This window comes from Myotis nattereri (genome assembly GCF_964212035.1).
Source record: "Myotis nattereri genome assembly, chromosome: 2".
Lineage (NCBI taxonomy): Eukaryota > Metazoa > Chordata > Mammalia > Chiroptera > Vespertilionidae > Myotis > Myotis nattereri.
In genome coordinates, this window is record NC_138076.1 from 210,460,421 (window position 1) to 210,483,656 (window position 23,236).

Genomic DNA, 23,236 nt, shown 5'->3' on the forward strand with positions numbered 1-23,236 from the left:
CCTACATCAATCTGAGAGCTCACAGGAGGTCAGAATTATTATCCCTTTTTACAGATGGGGACACTAAGGCTCTGAGGGTTAAGTACAGCCGTGCGCCGCTTGACAGCGGGGATGCATTCTGAGAACTGCGTCCTTGGGTGATTTCGTCATTGTGCAAACATCATAGAGCACTTGCACGAGCCTAGATGGGCAGCCTACCACACACCTCGGCTGTATGGGTAGCCTGTTGCTCCTAGGCCACAAGCCTGTACAGCAGGGGGCCTCAAACTTTTTAAACAGGGGGCCAGCTCACTGTCCCTCAGACCATTGGAGGGCCCGACTATAGTTTAAAAAAGAACTATGAACAAATTCCTATGCACACTGCACATATCTTATTTTGAAGTAAAAAAAACAAAACGAGAATACAATATTTGTATTTGCATGTGTCCCGCGGGCCGTAGTTTGAGGACCCCTGCTGTACAGCATGTGACTGTACAAAAAAAATGAGGTTAAATCAAACACAAGAGAAAATGGTATAGTCGAGAGACAGGTAAACACAAGCTGTACGAGGCTGCGGCTGGAAGAACACGGCGTATTCTTTTTACAGCAAACTTTGTTTTGGGTTTTTTTTTATAAGTAGAAAGAGTACACTCTAAAATAACAATAAAAAGTACAGTAAGTACCTAAACCAGTAACATAGTCATTTATTAGCATGATCAAGTATCATGTACTGTATGTAACTGTATGCTGTGCTTTTATACCACTGGCAGCGCAGTAGGTGGGTTTACACCAGCATCACCACAAACACATGAGTAACCCGCTGCACCACGACCTCACCATGGCTACGACACCAGGCTATGGGAATTTTTCAGCTCATTATAATCTTATGGGACTACTGACATCCATCGTTGACCAAAATGTCGCTATGAGGCCCATGGCTGTATCTTGAACTGAACCCGCGTGTACCTGATACCAGCCGGATGCTCCGACACCACCCAATCTCAACTCCCTCTGCCTCGAATGTTCTCGCTCTCTCTCCCCCTTGAATTCTCATCCTTTTAGGCTCCACTCAAAATCCCTTCCTGCTGGGTGAAGCCATTCTTACCCACATGCCATTGGATAGCTTAATTACTCCTCCCCTCAGAGTCCCCACAGCCTCCCACACCAACCTGTCTCTTGGCCCCAATTCATTCTCTCTTTTTTTAAAATTTGTTTTTCAATTACAGTTGACATACAATATTATATTCATTTCAGGTGTACAACATAGTTATGAGACATTTAGATATCTTCCAAAGTGATCACCCCGATAGGTCTCGTACCCGTATCTGACACCATCCCTAGTTATTACAGTACTAGAGGCCCAGTGCATGAAGTCATGCATGGCTGGGGTCCCTCAGCCGGGCCAGCGATCAGGGCCAATTGGGGCCGTCTCTCACCCAGTCCCAATCGGGGTCGATCAGGGCCGGCTGGCCGAGGGGGAGGGACCCTGGGAGATTGGCCAGCTGCGAGAGGTTGGCTGTGGGAGTGCACTGACAACAGGGGGCAGCTCCTGTGTTGAGCGTTTGTCCCCTGATGGTCACTGCACATCATAGCGACCAGTCGAGCGGTCATTGGGTTGATGGGTCATAACAGTCACTTAGGCTTTTATATATATAGATTATTGACTATATTCTCTATGCTGTACTTTACATCCCCATGGCATTCTTTACTAAAGAAGTCTGTGCTGAGCCAGGCACATAGTAGGCCTTGAGTAAATGCTTGCTTCCAAGTCATTAGGAAACAAACTAAATGCTCTCCAGTCTAAAGATGAAACTTGTCTATACTTACAAGTGGAGTGTTAGCAGGAGGAAGGCCTTCCAATCCCCAGGGGTAGAAAAGGACACAGGTACAGTGACAAGCACCTCGTTACTCACCACTCTGATCTTTGGGCTGACATGGGATGGCAGAACCGACTTAAAAAAAACAACTTTTAAAAATATGTGTTTTTATTGATTTTTAGAGAGAGAGGGATAGAGAGATAGAAACATCCATATGAGAGAAACATTATCGATCGGCTGCCTCCTGCATGCCCCCCACTGGGGACTGAGCCCGTAACCCTGGTATGTATGTGCCCTGACCAGGAATTGAACCGGTGACCTCTTGGTTCATGGGTCGACACTCAACCACTGAGCTACACCAGCCAGGCAGACTGACTATTGTAACAAAATTTGCTTATATTTGAAAATCTAATCCTCACTTTATTTTCAGACCATCTAAGGAATAGGAGGAAACCTCTTCAGATTCACTGATTTAAAAGCGGGTTCCAAATCCTGTCATTTCACAAGGGAAATAAAAAAGACAAAGTGCTTTTAATGTAGAGCAAAGAGCCCTGAGACATAGAACCCCAAGGGCTGTTTCTCTTTACGGGGAACTTGGGCAAACCACACGTTTCTAAGCCTCAATTTCCTCATCTGTAAATGAGGGGGTTGGACTAGTTTCTAAAGCTCCTTGCAGCTCTGAGAGGCTGTGCTATAAAATGAGAGAAATGTGAACCCTTGGTTGCTATGATCTGAAAATATTTTGAATGTAGAGAATCAAATGTACAGTAGTGCTTGAACAAAATAATATGTTAATGACTAAGCGGATTCTATTGAATCCAGTGGAAAACAGCAGAGCTGCTGCTGGGGGTGGTGATGTGTGTGTGTGTGTGTGTGTGTGTGTGTGGTGTCTCCTCATGTGCGGCTTTCTTCCTTGAGCTCAAACATCTATTCTGAATCACTAATATGGTAATCAGGCCTCTGGCAGCCTATCTTGCCCAAACACACACACACACACACACACACACACACACACACACTCCACTTCAAATTAAAATGGGGTGAAATTCCATCACTGCTGCTTACTTACTAGAACATCCTTGCTGCATTTTGGGTGGGTTTGTTGGGGTTTTTTTAAAGAAATTTTTATCGTGGTGAAGGTGTTGAATTGACAGCTTCTGGAGGGAGGCCTCTGACCTCAGAAATGGGGCGCGTGGGCCTGGAGCTGGGGTTCTATTATCATTTTCCTTGTGCACACTTGCCCGCCCCTCACCATCCGGTCTAGCTTCGGGGCCCCAGGCTCTCCAACCGGGAGAGGTCAGACCCGCAGCCCCAGAAGCGCCCCGGCCCAGCACGTGCTCGCGCCTCCCCGCGGGGGGCTGGGGGTGCTGGGGGGCAGGACCGCGCACCGGCGACGCCTCTGGCTCCGCAGGAGGGTGAGCTCCCCCCCTTCCTCCCACGAAGCGTCTGGCCGGGGAGGTGGTGGGAGCGGGCCCGACGCCGCACGTGGGAGCTCCCGCGAGTCCCCCGGGAACCCCCACCTACCCCGCACCCCACACGCAGGTCGTCGGTGCCGCTCGCGCCTGCAGAGGCGGAGGGCGAGGCCGCCCCGCCCCGCCCCGCCCGACGGCCGCGCCCGCGCCCCGGCCCGCGCCGATTGGCCGGCCTCGCGGCCAGGTGAGCGCCCCGCCCCTCGGCGGCTCCAGGTGCGGCGGCGGGACCGGGGCCGCTGGCGGGCCGGGCGGGCGGCCGGCACCATGGCCGAGTCCCAGCTGAGCTGCCTGGACGAGGCCCACGTGAACGAGCGGGTGACCGAGGCGCACGCCGCCTTCTACTACTGCGAGCGGCGGCGGGCGGCGCTGGAGGCGCTGCTGGGCGGCGGCGAGCGGGCCTACCGGGAGCGGGTCCAGCGGGAGCGGCTGCGGGACTTCCTGTCCAGCCAGGAGCGCCAGGCCCTCCGCGCCGCCTGGAGCCCCTACGAGGACCCCGCCCCCGCCGCCAGCACCAGCTCCCGGGGCAAGAGCAAGGCCAAGGCCAAGGCCCCACCGCCGGCGCCGGCCTCCGCCGACCCCCGGGAGTCCCTGGCCTACTGGCCCGACCGCTCCGACACCGAGGTGCCCCCGCTGGACCTGGGCTGGACCAACAGCGGCTTTTACCGCGGCGTGAGCCAGGTCACCCTCTTCACCCACCCCCCCAAGGAGGAGAAGGCGCCCCACCTGAAGCAGGTGATCAGGCAGATGATCCAACAGGCCCAGAAGGTAGGCCCTGTCCCCGCCGCCTCGTGGGTGGGGACCTCACACCCAGTTCCTTGGACCAGACCCCCCACCTCAGGGGCCAGCAGCCCTGCCCACCCTTGGGGCAAAGGGTCCAGGACGCCTCCTTCACGTCCTGGGGCTGTGCTGAGGCCTCCGGAGGATGTATGTGACCGTGCTGGCAAATTATAAAGTAATGGGCCGTTGTTGGTCATTATTACTGTGTCCAGGGCACTGGCTTCCACCTGCCATGTGCTCTGGGTCCCCGTGAAGTTCCTATCCCCAGGCAAGGCCCAGGGCTGAGGGGGGCCCTGTGGTAAAAGGGGCCACTCAGAGGTCATGGCGATACCTACGTGCTGCCCAAGGTTTTACGAGACATATCCCGGGCCATTTTCTCATTTGATCTTCAAAACAACGTCCGGAAGCCGGTGGTTTGACCTCCTCATGATGCTCTTAGCCCAGGGGTGGGCAAACTTTTTGACTCAAGGGCCACAATGGGTTCTTAAACTGGACCTGAGGGCCGGAACAAAAGCATGGATGGAGTGTTTGTGTGAACTAATATAAATTCAAAGTAAACATCATTACATAAAAGGGTACGGTCATTTTTTTTTTTTAGTTTTATTCATTTCAAACGGGCCGGATCCGGCCCGCGGGCCGTAGTTTGCCCACGGCTGTCTTAGCCTGATGCTCTCAGCCATGATGCTCTCAGCCTGCGGCAGAGTCAAGGTCAGCCCTAGCCCATCAGATTCACGCTGCCAACTAGAGCTCAAGCAGCCCGGATGAATGAGGAATGTGAGCACCTACTATGTGCCTGGCTCTGTGCTGGGCACTTGGACAAGACAGGTTGCTGGACTCAGCAGCTCAGAAAAAGCTCCCACTTATCTCGTTTGCTATGCACAGGGGCCGAGAGGAAGGAAGGAATGCTTCCAGATTGCCTGATTAGAATTCAGGAAGGGCCGGTAGGTTGTGGGGCAGAGAGAAGATTTTAATCTTTACTCTGTGCCCTTGGGTAGAGTTTCCAGCTAAGATATAGGATGCCCCATTAACTTTGAATTTCAGTTAAACAACAAATACTTTTTTAGTATTAGTATGCCCCACATATTGCATGGGGCATACCGATATTAAAAAGTTAATCGTTATTTATCTGAAATTCAAAGTTAATGGTGCATCCTGTTTTTTATCTACTCGGTCTGGCTCCCCTCCACAGAGATCTGCTAAGAAACACCAGCAGCTTTCGGTGTCCAGTTCAGAATATACAACAGGAGTGGCTTGGGTTCCCTGTTCTAATTCAACTCAATGAATGTGGTTGAAGTTCAGTTACCTCTGGAGGCTGAATGGCCTGGGGAGGGAAGACTAACCTGGAAAGACCAGTGGGAGTTGGGGGGGGGGGGCGGAGGCACCTCTTCCAGGAAGGGGTGGTGATGCAAGTAGTTGGCTAGATTGGCCACCAGAAGGAAGTTAACAGTTAACTTGTTCTGTCCATACTTCCCCCCTCCCTTTTTACGTAATTCTTCTTTGTCTGCCTGAGCTGTCTTTGTATATTGCATTCTGCAAAAGACAAAGGCAAGTTTGAACAGCGGAGAAAGGACGAGGTGACTGCTTTGCGGCAGGCTGCAGGTGGGGTCAAGTCTTGTCATACTAACACGCCTCGATGTATTGGCACTCAGTGTGTGCCAGCCACGGTGAAAATGACTTGCCTGCAGTTTCTCTTGTGCTTTTCACGACAGCGAGGGGGAACTGGGTATTTTCCTTATTTTTGGATTCAGAACAGTTAAGTTACTTGCTGAAGGTCACCTAGCTAGTAAGGGGTTGAGCCAGGATCTAAACGCCGGAGTCCTTGCTCTCAACCACTGCGATACCCTGCTCTGCTGCCTGATGATGGTGCAGCAGGATTAAGCCAAGGAGCTTGAGTGGAGTTAGCCTGGTCACAACCTGGTTGCAGGTTGTATACCCCTGTTACAAGGAGAGATGAGCAGGGCCCCTGCCCACTGGGGCTTCTTGTCTCTTGCGTAGTGGAGTGCTCCTAAGCCTTTAAATATTTAATAACAGAAAGTTTAACCATTGTAAACTGTTCCAGTATTACACTCTGTACATATTTAACAGTAGTTATTTCCTGGGTGCATAGTGTCAGGTGCTGGCCATGGGAGGATATAATCTGTGGCCTTTGCCTTCCAAGAGTTAATGCAAAGGCAGGGGGATGTGCTCAAAGCAAGAGTTTTTGAGGCTGGCTGTGCTTAATCTTCGAGGGCTTCCTGAGGGAGGTGACTTGCTGAGTTAAACAGGGAGAGAGAAGAAACTGGATTGGATAGTGTCTCCATAAGACACTGAGGAGAAGGAGGGAGAGATTTTTGCTTCAAAACAGCAAGCAGCTTTGATTGGCAGAAGGAGGAGCTGTCCTGGTGGGAGCTGAGTATTGTGTGAGGCCTGGTGTGGGGGTCCTAAAACTGGGTGCAAAGCGGGTGACCACCCCCTAGGAGAAGCAGCTTCTGCCCCTGTCTGTACCCGCTCAACTCCCAGGCGCTCTGGGCCCCACTCTTCATCACTGCTGCTCACATGGAAACAGAGCCTTCTTCTCAAAGACCCTGGGAAGCAGGTAGGGCAGAGGGGTAGACTCTGTTTCACAGGGGAGGGAACTGAGGCACGGAGCTCACCCAAAGGTCACATGGCTGTTGATAGAAAGACACTAAGCCCTGGCTTCTGCTCTAACAGCTACCCCTCTGACCAGTGTCAGCCGCCACCCTTACCTCAGCTCATCCAGCTGGCAAGCAGCCCTCCGCGGCCATGACTAGATCCTTCCTCCTTCCTGTCACCCCGAGGGAGGGAGTTTCTTTGTTTCCGGTGAGTCTGGCTGCTGGGAGGCCCGGTGGGGCAGACTGTGAGTTGCTGTAAGTGCAGAGACTGGGGAGTCGGGGAAAGAGAGGTGCAGGACATAGGTGTCCAACTGTGTGCCAGAGTTTTGTCTTTTATCTCATTGAATCCTCAGAATAATCTCATGAGGTTCTTCCTGAGTGATAACCAGAACCTAGGGCTCTGTGGCAACGACTTACCCACAGCTGCAGACCAGTGAGGCCTCCCGACCTGGGCCTCAGGAATGCAGAAAAGGAGCCTAAAGGAGACGCTTTGAAAATATGATGGGGGGGGGGGGGGGGCAGAGGGGCGTGGCCAGTGAGGGAACAGCCCAGCAGGTATGGAGGTGGGACCATGTGGGATGGGAGGAGGTCTTGGAGGCCACTGTCTTATCTGCTCTCCTGGCCTCTGCAAATGTCAGGAGGCCCTCCCGGTAGCACTGGGCAGCCAACGTTCAAACATGCGGCCATGTTTACTTGCGGGGTGGGGTTTTTATCATGTTCTTTCCCTCTGGAGTTGTCTGTGTATTTTAGTGTCACTGAATGGTGTCTTTTGTCTGCTTAAACTGCAGGCGGAAAGGATGCCTTCAGGGACCCAGAAACGAGTCCCTGGTGTGTCCCTGGCTGGCAGAGATGACCAGGGAGGTTGCTGCTTCTTGGGCTGCTAAGATCATTGTCACTGCCAGGGGGCGGACTTAAAGCAGGACCAGGAGAGCCTGGGAAAGTCCCGGTTCTTACATGGGCAGAGCGAGAGGCTCCAACAACTCTAATTGGGATGGACTTTCGACTCTGAAGGGTAACGCACCCCTTTGGTCGCTGCACAGATATATAAATATAAATTTTAATCCTCACCTGAGGCTATTTTTCCATTGATTCTTAGAGAGAGGGGAGGGGGGAACAGAGAGAAACATTGATGTAAGAGAGACATATTGATTGGTTGCCTCCCACACGTGCCCGGGACAGGGGCTGGGGATCGAGCCTGCAACTGAGGCACGTGCCCTGGGCTGGAATGGTGACCCTTCAGTCCTCGGGTCAACACTCGCTCCAGTGATCCAAACCAGCTAGGGCTGGACAGATACTTTGCGGTCTACTGTGTGCTAAGCACGTTAGTAGACAACAGACATATTAAACACTCTTAAGTAGCCTACTGGTCTACTAAACCATCATTATAATACAGTGTGATGAGCGCTTGACGAGAGGGTGTGGCAGCCCCTGAATCGGGCTAGGGCAGGACCTCTGATGCTGCGACCTGTCCACAGCATGTCTGCACGCAGCAGGGAAGGTGAGATTGCACCAAGCCATGCACCCCTCCTTGTGCCCAGGCTCCCTGCTGACCCGCTGACCAGCGCTCCCACGTGTGAGGCTGCTGGGCGGGTTTAGAGAGTATTGGTTACCTGTTCCTCGCCTCTGCATTCCTGGGTCCCATTTCCTTTGAGCCTCAATCCCCTTGTAAGGCCGAGCGCTGTCTTCACTCACAGAGGAGGCCTCCGAGGTCCAGGAGGGTGGAACGCCTTACCTTCAGACCAACGGCAAGATTACCCAGCTTCCCCGAGTCCCTGGTCAGGATGGCCAATAGCCCTGCAAAGATTATAAGCATAACCAGGAGGGGAGGCTGCTGGACGAGGCAGCTTTCGTGAACCAGCGGACAGCGGGGCTTGGGTAGCCAGGCCCGGCCCTACCTCACCTCTGCCTGTTGAAGGGTTTGTTCCCTTTCCCTCGGGGCCCGGTGCAGATGGCACCTCTTCCTTGGCACTTTATCGGATCTACAGTCCAAAAGGGATCTTGTTGTTGTTCTCAGATGAGGCGTCCCGTTTGTGCCGCCCGTGTGCCTGGCGCACAGCTCGCTTCAGGAGAACCCCTTTCATCCCTGCGGGCTGGGAGCTTTGGGAGAGCCGAGTCGCCACCTTGTCCCTCACAGCATCACCCAGAAGGGCCTGATTAGCCACACGGGCTCAGCCCAAAGAGCCCCGGGCCGTCGGGGAAGACCCCCCACAACTTCCCTGGCAGGGCCCACGGGAAGCCAGTGATTTGTTTAAATGATTAGAAACTGTCTCCTATTGGCCACTGTCCCCCTCCTCCCTCTAGAGAAGCAAGTGTCTGGAGCAGTCCCCTGTTGAACTGCACATCACCCAGGGGACCCCTTTACTTACCAGCGTGACAAGCTGTCTGGCAGCAGAGAGAATGCTCTACATTGGGGGGTGGGGGACAAAGGGGGGTCAGAAGGATTTGGGGAAAGGCTCCAGGCAGGGGGCATGCTGACCAGGTTAGCAGCCTTGTTAGAGATCTGGGCAGCTGATAGGATGAGCGAACAGCCGGGTACATATACCCAGGGGGCGTGGCAAAGTCTTGGAGTGAGCAGCTCACGCTGGGAGGCTGAGCTTTGCAGGTGGCAGCCTTTGCCACTGGGTCGAGCCCACTGCTTTCCCCCGTCAGCCTTCATCTCATCGGCACTTTTCTCACTCAGTACATCCAACAGGTAGTACCGAGCGCCTTCTCTATGCCGGCCCCATGTTGGGCATTGGATAGAAACATGAATCGGATGTAAAAATAACCAAGAGAAAAAAAAGCTTACATAGAGAATTTTTTTCAATGTTGCTGATTTGTGAAATCTGAGTCTGATAATACATTCATTAGCCACCTCACCACTGTGTTTGCGAGCTGGTTCCTATTCTAGACTTGCTCCTAACACCTCTCTCCCTCCCTCCTTTCCTGATCTCTTCCCCTTCCATCTCACAGGGACAGTTGACTCTCTCTAGAGCTTCTGAGCTGCCTTTTGAAGCCCGTGGCCTGCGGGTCCGACACACTGACTGCCCCCTCTCCTCCGCTTCTTCCCGCCACAAGTGACCATTCCACACGGGCTTTGTTTTGGACAGTTGCAGGGTTCTCGTCCCACGGAGGCTGGTGATGGTGGTACAGCTGCAGCTCCAGGGACCCAGCACATCAGAGCCCTTGCGGGACCTTGCCCCGGCCTGTCCCAGCCTCCCTGCCAAGGCCCGGGGGCTTGGCTGTTAGAGACGCCTTTGTGCTCAGCCACTGATCCCAGGCGCTGTGGTTTCTGAGCAAAGGACACTCAGCTTCACCTCAGGGACAGAGGGCAGGCTCCGAGGTTGAAAGGCCCTGGTTCTGTCCGGATCTGGCCACTTACTGTGTTCCTTTGGGTAAATCACTTCCCTCTCTGAGGCTCCTGGCCTGCAGAATGGGAGGATAACACCCGGATTCCTGGATGGTTTTGAAAAACGACAGAGGATGTGTGTGTGAAAGACACGGACGTGGAAAGTAACTGCGCCTTCTCTGTCTTTTCTGGGAGCAGGGGAGGGAAGGGCAGTGGAATTTCCTCCCAGAAAGTAGGGGTGTCCAGCCAGGAGGTTAGATGGTTGCGGCAGGTGTGTTTCCTGTTTCCTGTGAGTGCGAGAGGAGGGGCGGCCTGCCCATGGCCTCCCCCTCTCTCCTCTCCCTGAATTTATCTGTTGGCCTTGATTTAGTGGTGGCGGTTTGTCAGGGCGGCTGTCTGTCTGCCTGGTTCTGCTGTCTGCGAGGCTGTGGCATCTGAATCCTCAGCCAAGGATCTGCTCTGGGATGCCCTGTGCCAAGACAAGACAGAAGGCACCCACGCTCCCTATTTCCTAAACTGGGGAGGCCCCAGGGTGTTCCCCTGGCACCATCACCCAGAAAGGCCTGACTCGTCACATAGGCTCAGCCTGAAGAGCCCCCAGGGCAGTCTGGGAGGACTCCCCACAACTTGAGTTTTCCAGGGAGGGTGATGGGCCTGTAGGGACAGGCTGTTCTCTGTCTGGAGGAGAGGGAACTCGAGGCTTGATTCCTGTGAAATCTACCACTTTGGGGCCGTGAAAATGAGGGTGGGTGTTCCCCAGGGAGTGCAAAAGTAGGAGATGGGGCCTTGGTAAGCCAGCGCCTTCATCGTGACCTCTCTTGACACAGAGCCGGGTCTGCTGGGCAGCGGTCTCAGGAGGCCAGGCCACTGCAGGGGGAGGAGGACACAGCTGGGAGCTAGAACCTGGATGTCCTTGTCCTTGCTCTGGCTGTCTTTTTCCTCACCCACTAGGTGACCTTGGGCAAATCATTTGACCTTGCTGGGCCTCCATCTCTGCATCTGGAAAGCGGGGATACTTTTTGCCTTCTGGCTTACCAGACTGCTCTGAGATGCTAGTGCAAGACTATGAGACAGCACTTTGGAAAAGATGAGTAGTGGTTGCAGATACAAGGGATTTCTATTAAGAGGGACTAACATTATTGAAAGAGAGGTGCTTCACATGTGATTTCTGTTGATTAATTCAATCCTTGCAAGAGAAGTGGTATTTTCCCGGAGGCTTAGGGAGAGCACAAGGTCATAGCACTCATAAGAGGCCAGCTGGGCTCCACGCAGGCCTGAAGTCAAGGCTCTGTCCTTCTGCTACAAATGCAGGTTACCACTGGGGGCTGGCCCCTGGGGCCACCTCTTCCCTCTAAAACTTCCAGAAACAAAATATATCAGCCTGGCCCTGAGAAGCTCACCTGTTTGTCTGGAGACGGACAAGTACAAGGTTGCTAGCTGCTCTGACGTGTGTAGTGGGGGAGAGGCAGGGGACACTGCTTGGGGACACAGGGCAGGTGTCCCCGGGAAGCCTCCAGGGACCTGTTGTCCTCGTAACGGCCACTTTCTGGCCCAAGCGCCTGTGTCCTCAATGACATACTGAGACCTTGATGGATTCCCAGCCAGACACCTCCACGTTGCCGCCCCGAGGATGCTGCCTCACCTTGGCGGCCAGGCCCACCTTCCTGTTCTCAGGTGTACAAGGCAGAGCCTGTTGTGGGGCAAGCTTCCCCTGGGGGCGGAGGGAGCCGGCAGAGAACCAACAAGCCCGGGGTGGGTCCTGGCACTGTCCGGCGCTCCCCCGCCCGCAGGCTGAGTCCCTGGGGGATCCCTGCTCTTCCCCCTCCAGCACCTCACCACCCCAGGGCCATGAACAGTCAGCTTAGCTGCCTTCCCGAGAGTTCTCTCTCCCCTTCTCTGAATCTGTGGAGTCTGTGGACTTGCCCAGGGTCCCAGAATCATAGGCCTGGAAAAGGGTGTTTCTAATTATTAGTCTCTCTGGCCCCCCGTCTTCTGAAAACTCCTCCTGGCATCGCTGGGCGAGTGGTCATTATTGTGTTGGGCCCTCAGGACTGGCTGGGCACGTGGGAGGCTCCGCATGAATGTCCCTTTTGTTCTTTTTAGCAGTGAGTCAGCGGATGGCTGGGGTGGGGGTGGGCACCTTTAGGCGGATTTTGAGGACAGACTGTGAGTGTCCTTAACTCCCCTCCCAGGAGGGTTTCCCGGATGCTTGAGAGTCCCCGCGTTCGCTAGTTCACTCAACGTGTTTTCTTCTGAGGACCTAGTATGTGCCAGGTTTCAGAAATATACAGATGAATAAAAAGTGGGCCCTACTCTTCATTCTCATGGGGGAGATAAAAAGGAAATAAATGGCAGCACAGTGAGGCGGGTTAATGGCTGCTACTTATTGAGCAATTAAACTAAATGCCCGACATGTGCCAGCCCTGAAGGATAGGTATCATTAAATTTTCACAAAAATCCAGCAACTTTCCATTTTTCGGATGAGGAAAGGGAGGGTCAGAGAGAATAAGGCCATTCTGCTAGTGGAACTGAGTGGGAACCAAGTTGAATCTGATTCACACCAACCTCCAGGGGAGCACAGGCCCCCAGGAATGCACAGCTGGAGCAGCCAGTTTGGACAGACGGAGCCGGCAGGGGTGGGAGTGTGCGAGAATGGAGGCCTGGGAACACATGGATTCACACTATTCCCCTCACTCCAGCACCTTCGTTTTTGTTTTCTTTCTTTCTTTTCTTAAGTATATTTTATTGATTTTCTTACAGAGAGGAAGGGAGAGGGATAGAGAGTTAGAAACATCAATGAGAGAGAAACATCCATCATCTGCCTCCTGCACACCCCCCACCGGGGATATGCCCACAACCAAGGTACATGCCCCTGACCGGAATCGAACCTGGGGCCCTTCGGTCCCTAGGCCGATGCTCTATCCACTGAGCCATACCGGTCAGGGCTTGTTTTCTCTTTTGTTAAATCTCACCTAAGGATATTTTTTCCAAAGGAGGAAAGAGGGGAGGAGGGAAAGAGAGAGGGAGAGAGATACACATCGATTAGTTGCCTCCCACACACGCCCCAACTGGGATCAGGGATCGAATCTGCAACCCAGGTACGTGTCCTTGACCAGGAATCAAATGCAAGACCCCTTGGTGCTCGGGCCAACAGTCTGACCACGTAGCCACACCAGCCAGGGCTCCGACACCTTCTTGGCCACCTTCCCCAACTGAGTTTCTCCCTGTGCCCTCCACCTGCCTCTGGGGAGCCCTCCCAGGTGGCATCACCTGACGGTGACCACAGAGTTATCCTTGCTGCTGCCCAGAACCTCCCAGGAAAAGTGCCAGCTCCGGTCGCCTCGCTCTGATGGATCAATCAGGAAGCTCCTGGCAGGCCCTCCCTGAGTCCCGCCTTGCTCTGCCCATGCGGCAGGCCCTTGCTGAGTCCCGCCGTGCTCTGCCCGTGCGCTATACAGCGCTCAGAGCTCCGGGCCAGAGCCAGCCCAGCAGCCGAGCCTAAGGATGGTTTGTGTATCTTCATTGGATTTTTTTTTTTTAGCAGCTGATTTATCTTCCTAATTATGTTTAGCTTTAAGCTAATGTTAAAATGAGCTTGCATTAGATAATTTTCACTAATTAACACCAACTTAGTGCAGGGGAAGTCGTCCCAGAAGCAAGCCATGGGGCAGGGAAAAGCTGGCCTAGGATCTTAAGAAGAATTGCCAAGCTCACTCCCCGGCGAATCACATATGGTTCTTTACGGCTGAATTAGTTGCCCTGCTCACGTGGGTACAGCCTGTTCTCTCTCTCTCTCTCTCTCTCTCTCTCTCTCTCTCTCTCTCTCTCTCTCTCTCTGGAGAGCCAGCCTGTATGCCTCCTTCAGCAACCAGGTTTAGGGTTCGGGTGGGAAGAGTGACGGCCTCCTAGGGTCAGATCAGCAGGGAATGAGCGTCAGTGGTGCCCAGCAGGGAGGCGTGACCCGCGCGCAGGGCTGGGAACAGAGCCCTGCACGGAGGCTACATGCCAAGGTCTGGGAGAGAAAGCGGCCTGGCTGGGCAGAATTGGGCTCCAGCGGCTGCCAGTGCAGCAAGGGAGCCTGGTGTTTAATGATGTCTCATTAGTGAGCCTGAAACTGTGTGACATGGCGACAGACAGCTGGGAAGCCGCAGCTGACAAAGCACGGATGCCCCGCTGGTGGGATGGGGCAGCCTGGCCTCCAAACAGAAGAGGACCTGTTGGCCTTGTCCCCGCCCTCTGGATGGGCAGAGGACCCCTCTGCAGAGGGAGTCTGTGTGGGGCAGTTACTGCCAGTCAGGCCTGTGCAGGCAGGAAGGACGTGCACCCCTCCGCCAAGTGCTCAGACCCAGGCCTGAGCAGACCAGCATCCTGGGGAGGGCACACACCAGGGGGGGGCCAGGGACAGAGCACGGTCCTGGGACAGCCTCAGGGAAGAGTGGAACAGGGAAAGGGCATTCCTGTTGCCACAGGGATAGGGTGATGACGGCAAGAGTTGGGTCATGAGGGCAGAGCCTGCTGGGCGCGTTTGGAGAACTTAGAGCAGTGGTTCTCAACCTGTGGGTTGCGACCCCTTTGGCGGTCGAACGACCCTTTCACAGGGGTCGCCTAAGACCATCCTGCATATCAGACATTTACATGACAATTCATAACCGTAGCAACGTTACAGTTATGAAGTAGCAACGAAAATAATTTTATGGTTGGGTCACATCATGAGGAACTATACTTAAAGGGCCAGAAGGTTGAGAACCACTGATTTAAAGTGTTGATTGTCAGGGGGAGGGGAGTGGGTTGGACATACACGGAGGGTCTCCAGCCACGCTGAGGGCTTGATTCTGTGGGCAGTTGGGGGCCAGAGTGTTTGAGCAAGGGAACAGCAGGTTTAGGGCTGTGTTGTTGGATCCACCTGCCCAGAGGAAGCATGATCAGGACTGTGAAACTAGTACCTCCATCAAGCTGGCCCTGCGCACCTACTGTGTGCCGGGCACTGCAGGGAAGAAGGGCAGAGCGCGGCCAAGGGGCAGGCATCAGACCAGATCCTGTCTAGGCGTCACAGCATTTCTTTGCATCCTCAACAGAACCATGAGGTAGCCTCACTATTCAGGTGGAATCCAGAGAGATTCAGTAGCGCCCACAATCCTGCCGCCAGGATGGGACTCTGGGCTCCAGAGTCGCTGTCCCCACTGCCGTATGCCCTTGGACTGTGGAGATTTGCCCCCTCCTGGTGCAGACACTGGTGATGCTTCAAATAGGGCCTGCTGCAGCCTGATGACCAAAGAAAGTCTCTGGGTGTACCCCGGGCCCGACCCCCACCCCCAGGAGATGAATTGTTCCGTCCCCCAGCCCTGCTCTGTGCCAGGGTCCCGGAGCCACCCCAGGCCATCTCTGCTCTGCTGTAGGTTTCTTAGCAGGAGCTCCGGCTGCTCAGGGTGCGGGAATAGCCGCCCAGCCTTGCTCCACCATCAGCTCACCATACAGACTCTTCTCCCCTCAATTAGCGCAAGCTTGACCTTTCTGGGAGTGTAGTGTTGCCCAGGCTTTAGTCAGCACCCCAGGCTGGGCCTGCTGAGCGCGGAATTGAGCAAAAGGAAAACATCTCCACCTTGATGTCTGCATGGGGCGGAGCTCTGAGCTCTGCCTGTGGCTTCCCCCTCACACCCCCCCACCAGCTCTGCGCCCCCACACTGGCTGCTTCCCCCCCCCCCCGCCCCACCCCCCGGCCCCTCCTCTGAAGGGACGGCCTTTGTTCTGGTTCCCTCTCTGAGGAGAGAGCAGGCCTTGGCATTTGCCCACTGCTCCTCACAGGCCCCGCACTGTGCTCCCTGTGCCCCCCGCACGCCTCACTCAGAACTCGGTGAAGGTGTCACCTCCCCGTTTTAAAATGAAGAAACTGAGGCTTAGATTGAGTGACTCGCTCCGGGCCACACCAGCAGGAAGATCTGCTGCCAGAGGGTGTATTCCCTTCCAAACACCAGTGGTTCCGTAACGCGTCACCAGCCAGACAGGAGACCTCGGTTTTTGTCTTCTTGAAGGAAAAAATTCAATCAAGAGATCAAGTGCAGCAAAGCCAGCAAGAGGGTACTGGCTGCCGCAAAAGCGAAACAAGGAAGGGCTCAGCACAGGAGAAGCCGCAGGAGGGCCCAGGCTGGGCCGCTCCCTGGGAAGTCAGAGAAAAGGGGCCTTAGAGACCGGCCCAGGGGGTTAGCCCGGTACAAGCTGCTGCTGCCCATTGCTCCCCTGGTTGCAAGTTTTGTGGGGTCCCTCCGCGCCTGGGAGATGCACACCTGTGGGGGAAGGGGAGGCGGCAGGGGAAGGTGCTCCCCAGAGGGCCTTTTTTTTTTTCTCTCTCTCTCAGGGTTTCTCTCTCTCTCTTGCTGGCGGGAATCTTAGGGGAGCTCTCAGGGGAGGGGCTCTGTAGAATATGCATCAGCTCTCCAGGCGTGCTCCTCCAGGGTCCTGGTCTCCACGGATTGGTTGGCACCTGGGGTCATCAGTCAAGGCAGCTGGTCCTGAGGCAGCCACGGGGTTGCTTGCCTGGTTTTGCGGCTTTCCTGGGCCTGGAGCTGAAATACAACTGAAGCCTGGATGTTATCTTTGGGGAGGAAAGGTCTGGGCGTCTGACTGCATGACCAGTGATATGAAAGGTCAGGGGGTCGAAGCCACCTGACCAGTGATAAGCTAGGGGAGGAAAGGTTGCCCCGGGGGCGAGGTTTTGGTTTTTCTAGTGTTGCTCGTTGCTAGGCACTCAGGGCTTTCCGCCCTGCTGACCTTCTGTATCTGGCCCATCGTCCTTGCTCTGCTCACGTCGGTCTAACTGCCTTGCACAAAATCCAATCCATCCACCACCTGCATTCAGAGCCCCCGAGGGGATGGTGCTATCAACGTGCACTTTCACGGGCCTGCAGAACCCGAACCTCCCCCCGAGCAGGAGGCCAGGTCTGCACCCTCGGCAGGCACACCCCCGCCAGGCCCAGGGGAGTCTTTCCACGCTGACCTCTAAGTGTATCTGTAGCCCCTGATCCCTCTTTGGGGAGCTCAGAGAAGGGCATTCCACAGTTGGAGAGGCTGCCGGGCCGGCCCAGCACTGCCCTCCATGGGAGCAGGAAGGACTGCTCTCTGGTCCCAGACAAACTGACTCCCCTGGGCTGCCAGGCAGGTGGCTGTTCTGGGAGGCAGAAGCGTGACCAGCTTGCCCAGGTGCTGCCCTCCCTACTCCGAGGGACCGCAGGGTTGACGGTGTGGAGTTAGCACCCTTCACCTGTAGCAAGTGAGTTAATGGGCCCTCGTAACTCCAGAGCTTCTTCCTGGGGCTTCTGGACATGCTCTCATCTGAACTCCCAGCAGGCATGGGAAGTAAGCAGGGTGAGCATGGGGGGAGGGGGTGTCAAAGTCAGGCCCCAGGCTCACATGAGTCATCAGAGGGGAGGCAGGGACATGTCTGTAGGCTCCCTTTCTTTCCTCCCTAGGAAGAAGCGACCATGCCAGCACACCCCTGTGATGAGCAGGCTTGACCTATGACCTCTTGCTTTTTCCCACCACAGATCTGAGTGAGAAAGGGCTGGGTCTTTGCCGGAACAGCTACCACACCCACCCCAGTACCTACAGCTCTGCATCAGCAGAACTGGGCAAACCAGAGGGAGAGGGTGGTAGAGTCCAGTTCTACCAGTGCATCTTGGTTTTGTCTGACCAGAGGTGGCCTGGGGTCCTAGCCAGAGTAGGCCTGTCCCCAGAGCCTGCCATGACCACATCGTCTGGGGGTGATAGCTCAGGACTAGTGCCAGACCCCTAGCTTTAGTCCTACCTCTGCCAAGACCCAGATGGACAAGTTAACCTCCAGGCTAGGCTCTAGCTAAGTTTCCTCCTAGCTCGGGGGAAATGTCCTTCTGGAATGTTCTTGAGTGCAGGGGCCAAGTGCAGAGGGGCAGCCTGTGCCCTTCAGGTGGGCACAGCCAGGGGGCTGTGTGGGGCTGCCATGCAGCCCATGCTCCACAGACCGGCTTGAACCCATCACAGAGAGGACAGCATCCTTTGGTAATCTGCACAAAGGTGCTTGCTCTGTGTGCTCGTCACAACCCTGCCCCCTGGCCTCATGTCCTCGGTGTGGACTTCTACCCCTTGGTTAAGTACTGTCCTCACTCATGGGCTGGCTGCTCCTTCAACACCTTCAGTGGATGGGGCAGAGCAGAGAGGCCAGGTCTCAGAGCTGTTGGCTCGGGCAGCAGGCCCTTCTCTGCACCCTTGAGGCAGACCTGAGCTCTGCCTTCCAGCAAGACAGTCCAACCGGGAATTTTGCTCAGCGTTCCTTTTTCTCTCCACCCCAGTGCCCTGTCATTATTGAAATAAAAGAGATAACTACAAAGCTACACCCATCCCCCACAAATAAAACAATAAACATGAAACAACCTCCATTTAGACATTCATTCCACAAACATGGAGAACTGACTTGGTGTTGAGATATCCCCTGAGGGTAAAGATTCTGAGAGAAATCATGATCCCTGCCATCCAGGAGCCCACAGCCAGAAAGGGACAGAGCCATTCTGCAGAGGTGACAATAAAATGTCAAGGAACTCTGTTATTTGCCTGCCGTACAGTGTGGGCAGGATGCAGGGAGTCGTGAACATTGTTGGGTGGGGAGAAGTTCAGGACGTTCTTGGCTGAGTCTTGAGAGATGCATGGATGTTTCACAGGGGTGTGGACGGGGTAGGAACTGCCTGATATGTGTAGTGGTTCTCAAGAGATGCTGGTGGGGGTGGAGGGGGTGAGATGCTGTGATTTTGCCCCCAGAAAACCTTTATTCACATCTACAGACATTTTTTTTTTTTTTTTTGGTTGTCACCACTCGGGATGCTACTGGCATGCTCCTAAACAAACATCCTGCAATGCACAGAACAGCCCCCACCGGAGGCCCCAAGAGGTCAATATTGCCAAGAAATGGTGTGTTGGGGTAACTGCAGGTCATTCTGCAGCGCTGAAGACAAGGGCAGAGGTGAAATGGCACAATGAAGCTGTGTGTGTGGCGGGGATGGGGGGGCGGGGGGGGCTTTCAAATGCCAAGTTAAGGGTTTGGACCGCTCTTGATTTGAGAGGATCACTGCTGCGAAGAATGGCTTGGAGCGCAGAGGTGGAGTAGGAAGGGGATACTCGTGAGGAAGCTATTCCTGAGGTTCAGTAGGAAATGAGGGGCCTGAGCTAGGGCAGCAGTCCAGGGGGAACAGAAAGGAGCTGACCCAGAGAAGCTGCTGGAGCAGGTGGGACCTGCTAGACCCGATGAGGGGTTGGATTTGGACACTGGGGAGAAGGAAGAGGCCAGTGGATGTGGGTAACGGACAGGATGTTGATTTTGGAGACGCGGGGGCGGGAGGCGGTGGAGGCTGGTGAGCAGGCTGTGAGGTCTGGTGTGGGTCATCTAATAAATACACCAGCGGTGCCCGTCGCTAGCTGTCTTGAGCCAAGGAGAGCATGGGGGAAGGCGGAGTCCTTCTCCTTATTATCTGATGGTAATTAAGGAGTGGAGAAAGAGAGCCTGAAAAGCTGGCAGTGTAATTAATGGTGAATGACAGGTAGAGGGGAATTCTGAGGCTCCCTGGGCCCCCCTCCGCCTCCCCTCCTCTCTGCAGCAGGATATCAAAGCAGGAGACCTGAGGCTAAGCAAACACCCGGCGAGAAGTAGCACAGCATCCGAGCCTCCTTGCCAGCGCCCGCAACAGCTTCTAAAGGCTCCCGCCACCCGGCATTAACCTCTCTCCTCCGCCGGGGCCACACATCCCGGGTACCCAGCTAAAGGGCACCGCGAGCCTGCCCAGGGGAGGGGTGGCTGCTCTCTCCCGATGAAATCTGTCTCCCCCGGTTCTGAGCCCGTGACGTCCTTCTTTTAAAACCCTATTCTGCACTGACACCAGGAGTCTTGAAGTCCAGTTTGGTGCGGAGGGTCACGTGGCACATTAAACACCCGAGCACAGGGAGCGGGGCGCTGGTTTTCCTGGGCCTGGTGCTGTGGAGCTGGATGCCAGGGCGGGCCTGGGAGACCAAAGCGGAGGGCAATTATCACTTCTCCACAGCGAGATTGCGGGAGTCGCTGAGAGTCAGCGAGCAATTGATTTTTTTCCTACTACAGATATTTCACTGTGTAATTGGTAGTGACACAGACGGCTGGCTCGCACCAGGGTGCCACAGACCAACCCCGAAAACAGGGCCTTCGGATTCTCTCTCCCTCCAATTTGTGATCCTATCCCATCACAGCCTTCACAGGTGGGGGCAGGGCAGCGGGCTCCGTGCCTGCTCTTTCCATCACAAAACAAAAGAAGCCGCAGTGTGAATCCAGAAGCGCCTCCCTCAGCCAGTCAAGCAATCCCCAGCCATAGATTGAGCGTGGACTTTAAGCTGCACACTGTGGAGAGTTTGGAAATGAGCAGCTGACGGACTCTGGCCTCAGACAGCGCTGGGGAGATAAGACATCAGGACCCTCCAAGACAGTGGGAGGCCGTGTTTGACGGGAGGAGGCCAAAAGCGTCATGTTAAAACCCTCTGTACTTAAGCCCAACCCCACCGCCATACCTACCCCGGACTGTTCCAGGCCAACTGTTGGTTCCGGATCTCAAATACAGCGCTGACTGTGAGCCGCAGTTCGTGGTCCACGGCTATCATCTGTCCCTGGAGGACCCCTCCCTCTTCCTTTACTTTCTCCTTCCCTAGGCAGCCACCCTTAAGCATATGTCCTTGGTCATGTCTGTATCCTTGAAAAACACGCTGTGTTATTTTATTTACGCTGGTATTAGGCTGTAGATCTCATCCTCCAGCATTTTCAATCAGACTCTCTGTTTTAAGGGTAACTATTCAAGTTCTGTGTGCAGAACTAGCTCATTGCTCTGTCCGCTGCGCTGTGTCCATTCCTGACGTTGTCCATATCTGTTCTCCTAGAAATTCACATCTCAGGTGTTGCCAACTCTTTGCTATCCTAGAGAAAGCTGCAGTGAGTGTCCTTGTCCCTGTCCCCTTATAGGCCTGTGCAAAGACCCAGGCGGTGCCCCGGGTGCCGGCTGCAGTTAGACACATCCTGAAGTCCACTAAGCTCTGTTCCCTGTTCCCGGGAATAGCTACCCCAGTGTTCCCTCCCACCAGCAGTGAATGAGGGGTCCCTTTTCATTTCTTTGCTTTAATTTGAATTCTTCTGATTGCTTTATGTACTTATTAGCCATTCAGATATCTCTTCTAGGAATTGCCTATTCATATCCTTTGCCCATTTTCCTAATTAGTTTCCTGGTGTTTTTTTTCTTACCAATTTGCAGAGGTCCTGGCCCTAGATGGGTAGCTCACTTGGTTAGAGCGTCTTTCATATATGCCAAGGTTGCGAGTTCAATCCTGGGTCAAGGCATATACAAGAATCAACCAATGGATGCATAAATAAATGTACAACAAATTGATCTCTCTCTCTCTCTCTCTGTCTCTCTTTCTCTCTCTCTTTCTCTCTCTTCCCCTCCCTTTCCCTTTCCCTTCCTCTCTCTCTAAAATAAAAAAAAATAATTAATTAAAAAATTTGCAGGGATCCCTTGTATATTATTAATTACTTTTGATCATGGATATTGCAGATATCTTCTCCCTGTCACCCTTCAGTTACCTTTGTCTATGGCATCTTTCTTTGAACAAAAGAATCCCTAATTTGTGGAGCACGTCTTTTAAAATTTTTATTTGCCTTATGATTTTTACTTTTGGAATCTTAAGCAATCCTTTATTACCTATGTCATGAAGATATCTTACTAGATATCATCAATTCCTTTATTAGTTTTATCTTTCACATTCAGGTATTTAGCCTACCTGAAATTCACCTTTATATATAGTGTGAGGTAGGGATCCACTGATTTTTCTCTATACAGTAAGCCAATTTCCCCAATAGCATCTACTAAACAGCATCCTTTCTCCACTGAGTTGTGATTCTACCTCTATCAGACTTAAATTTTTATGCAGGTTTATAGGTACACATATGTTTCTGGTCTCTCCATTATATTCCATCAGTCTATTTGTTAGTTCCTTCCTACTTCAGTACCACAGTTCTTATTACTATAGCGCTGTAGTATATCTTACAATCTGGTAGGACAAGTGTTCCCTTTTAGCTTTTCTTTTTCAAAACTGACCTAGCTATTACGATCTTTATTATTCCTCACATCTTAGAGGTATTTGGGTTCCTCAAAAAATATACTGAACTTTTATTGGATTTATTGGACTTTATTAACCCTTTGTAGCCATAAGTGTCTATAGACGCAAGCGGCGGACTTTCCCCACACACCACGCGCATCTATAGCTGCAAACCTCGCATATCAACTCTGGCCGCCCAATTTTAAAATCAGACTTGTTAGTGACATCTCTGGGTTTGTAAAGAAAATTATGGTAACTTAAATTCGTAAATATTCCAGCACATATGGAAGAACTGAGGATGGTTTTCGTTTTGGATGCGTGGCAGTTAACTGGTTAATATGGGAGAATTGGATTTTTAAATATCAAATCAGATTATCCATGAATATGATTTATCTCTTCCTTTATTCACTTACTTAAAAAGATGTTTTTAATAGAGTTTTATAAATTTCTGCATAAAGGTATTAATTCCTAAATACTATGTGCTTAAGTTGCAATTTTGGGGGGATCTTATTTTCTTTTTCATTGATTATTTTTGTAGTAGAGGAATGTTATTGGTTTTTGTAAGTTTTTCTTGTATATGGCAAGATTGCCAAATTCTATTAATTTTAATAGTTTTTCTCTGCATTGTAGGAGGTTTTTCTATAAAAAAATATATCTGTAAATACTGGTAGTTTTTGTTTCTTCTAATCCTTCTAGCTCTTATTTTTTTTTCTTGTCATAGTGCATTGGTTAGGACCTCTAATGCTTTGTTAAAGAGCAGTGGTGATAGTGAGTATTTTTTATTTGCTTGAGACTTAAAAGGATTGCATCTAAAATTTCTGTTAAGTATGCTTCAGGTGGGTTTTTAGTAGTTAGCCTTTATCAAGTTAAGATCCCTTCTACTTCTAGTATTTTTGAGAATTTTAATCACAAATAGGAATCTAGTCTTATCAAATATTTTTTAAAAACCTATTAAGGTAATGTATGATTTCCCCTCCTTGACACCATAAATGTTATAAATTAAAATCATATATTTTCTGATATTCAATAATTCTTACATTCCTAGGATAAACCTTACTTGATTATGCCGTGTTATGTTTAATTCGCTTTTAATGACTTATTCATGTCATTTTTACTTTTAAATTC

The 23,236-nt window shown here is 52.7% G+C and overlaps 1 protein-coding gene across 1 annotated transcript in view; it reads left to right on the top strand.

The window, feature by feature from the left end:
* Positions 1-3,532: 3,532 nt before the first annotated feature.
* Positions 3,533-23,236, top strand: part of FAM83F (family with sequence similarity 83 member F) — a gene marked incomplete at its 5' end in the record, with an annotated part of 32,474 nt that continues 12,770 nt past the window's right edge. The window contains one exon of the mRNA XM_081083201.1: positions 3,533-4,033. Coding sequence (XP_080939327.1) covers positions 3,533-4,033 — 501 coding nt within the window. The remainder of the gene's footprint in view (positions 4,034-23,236) is intronic.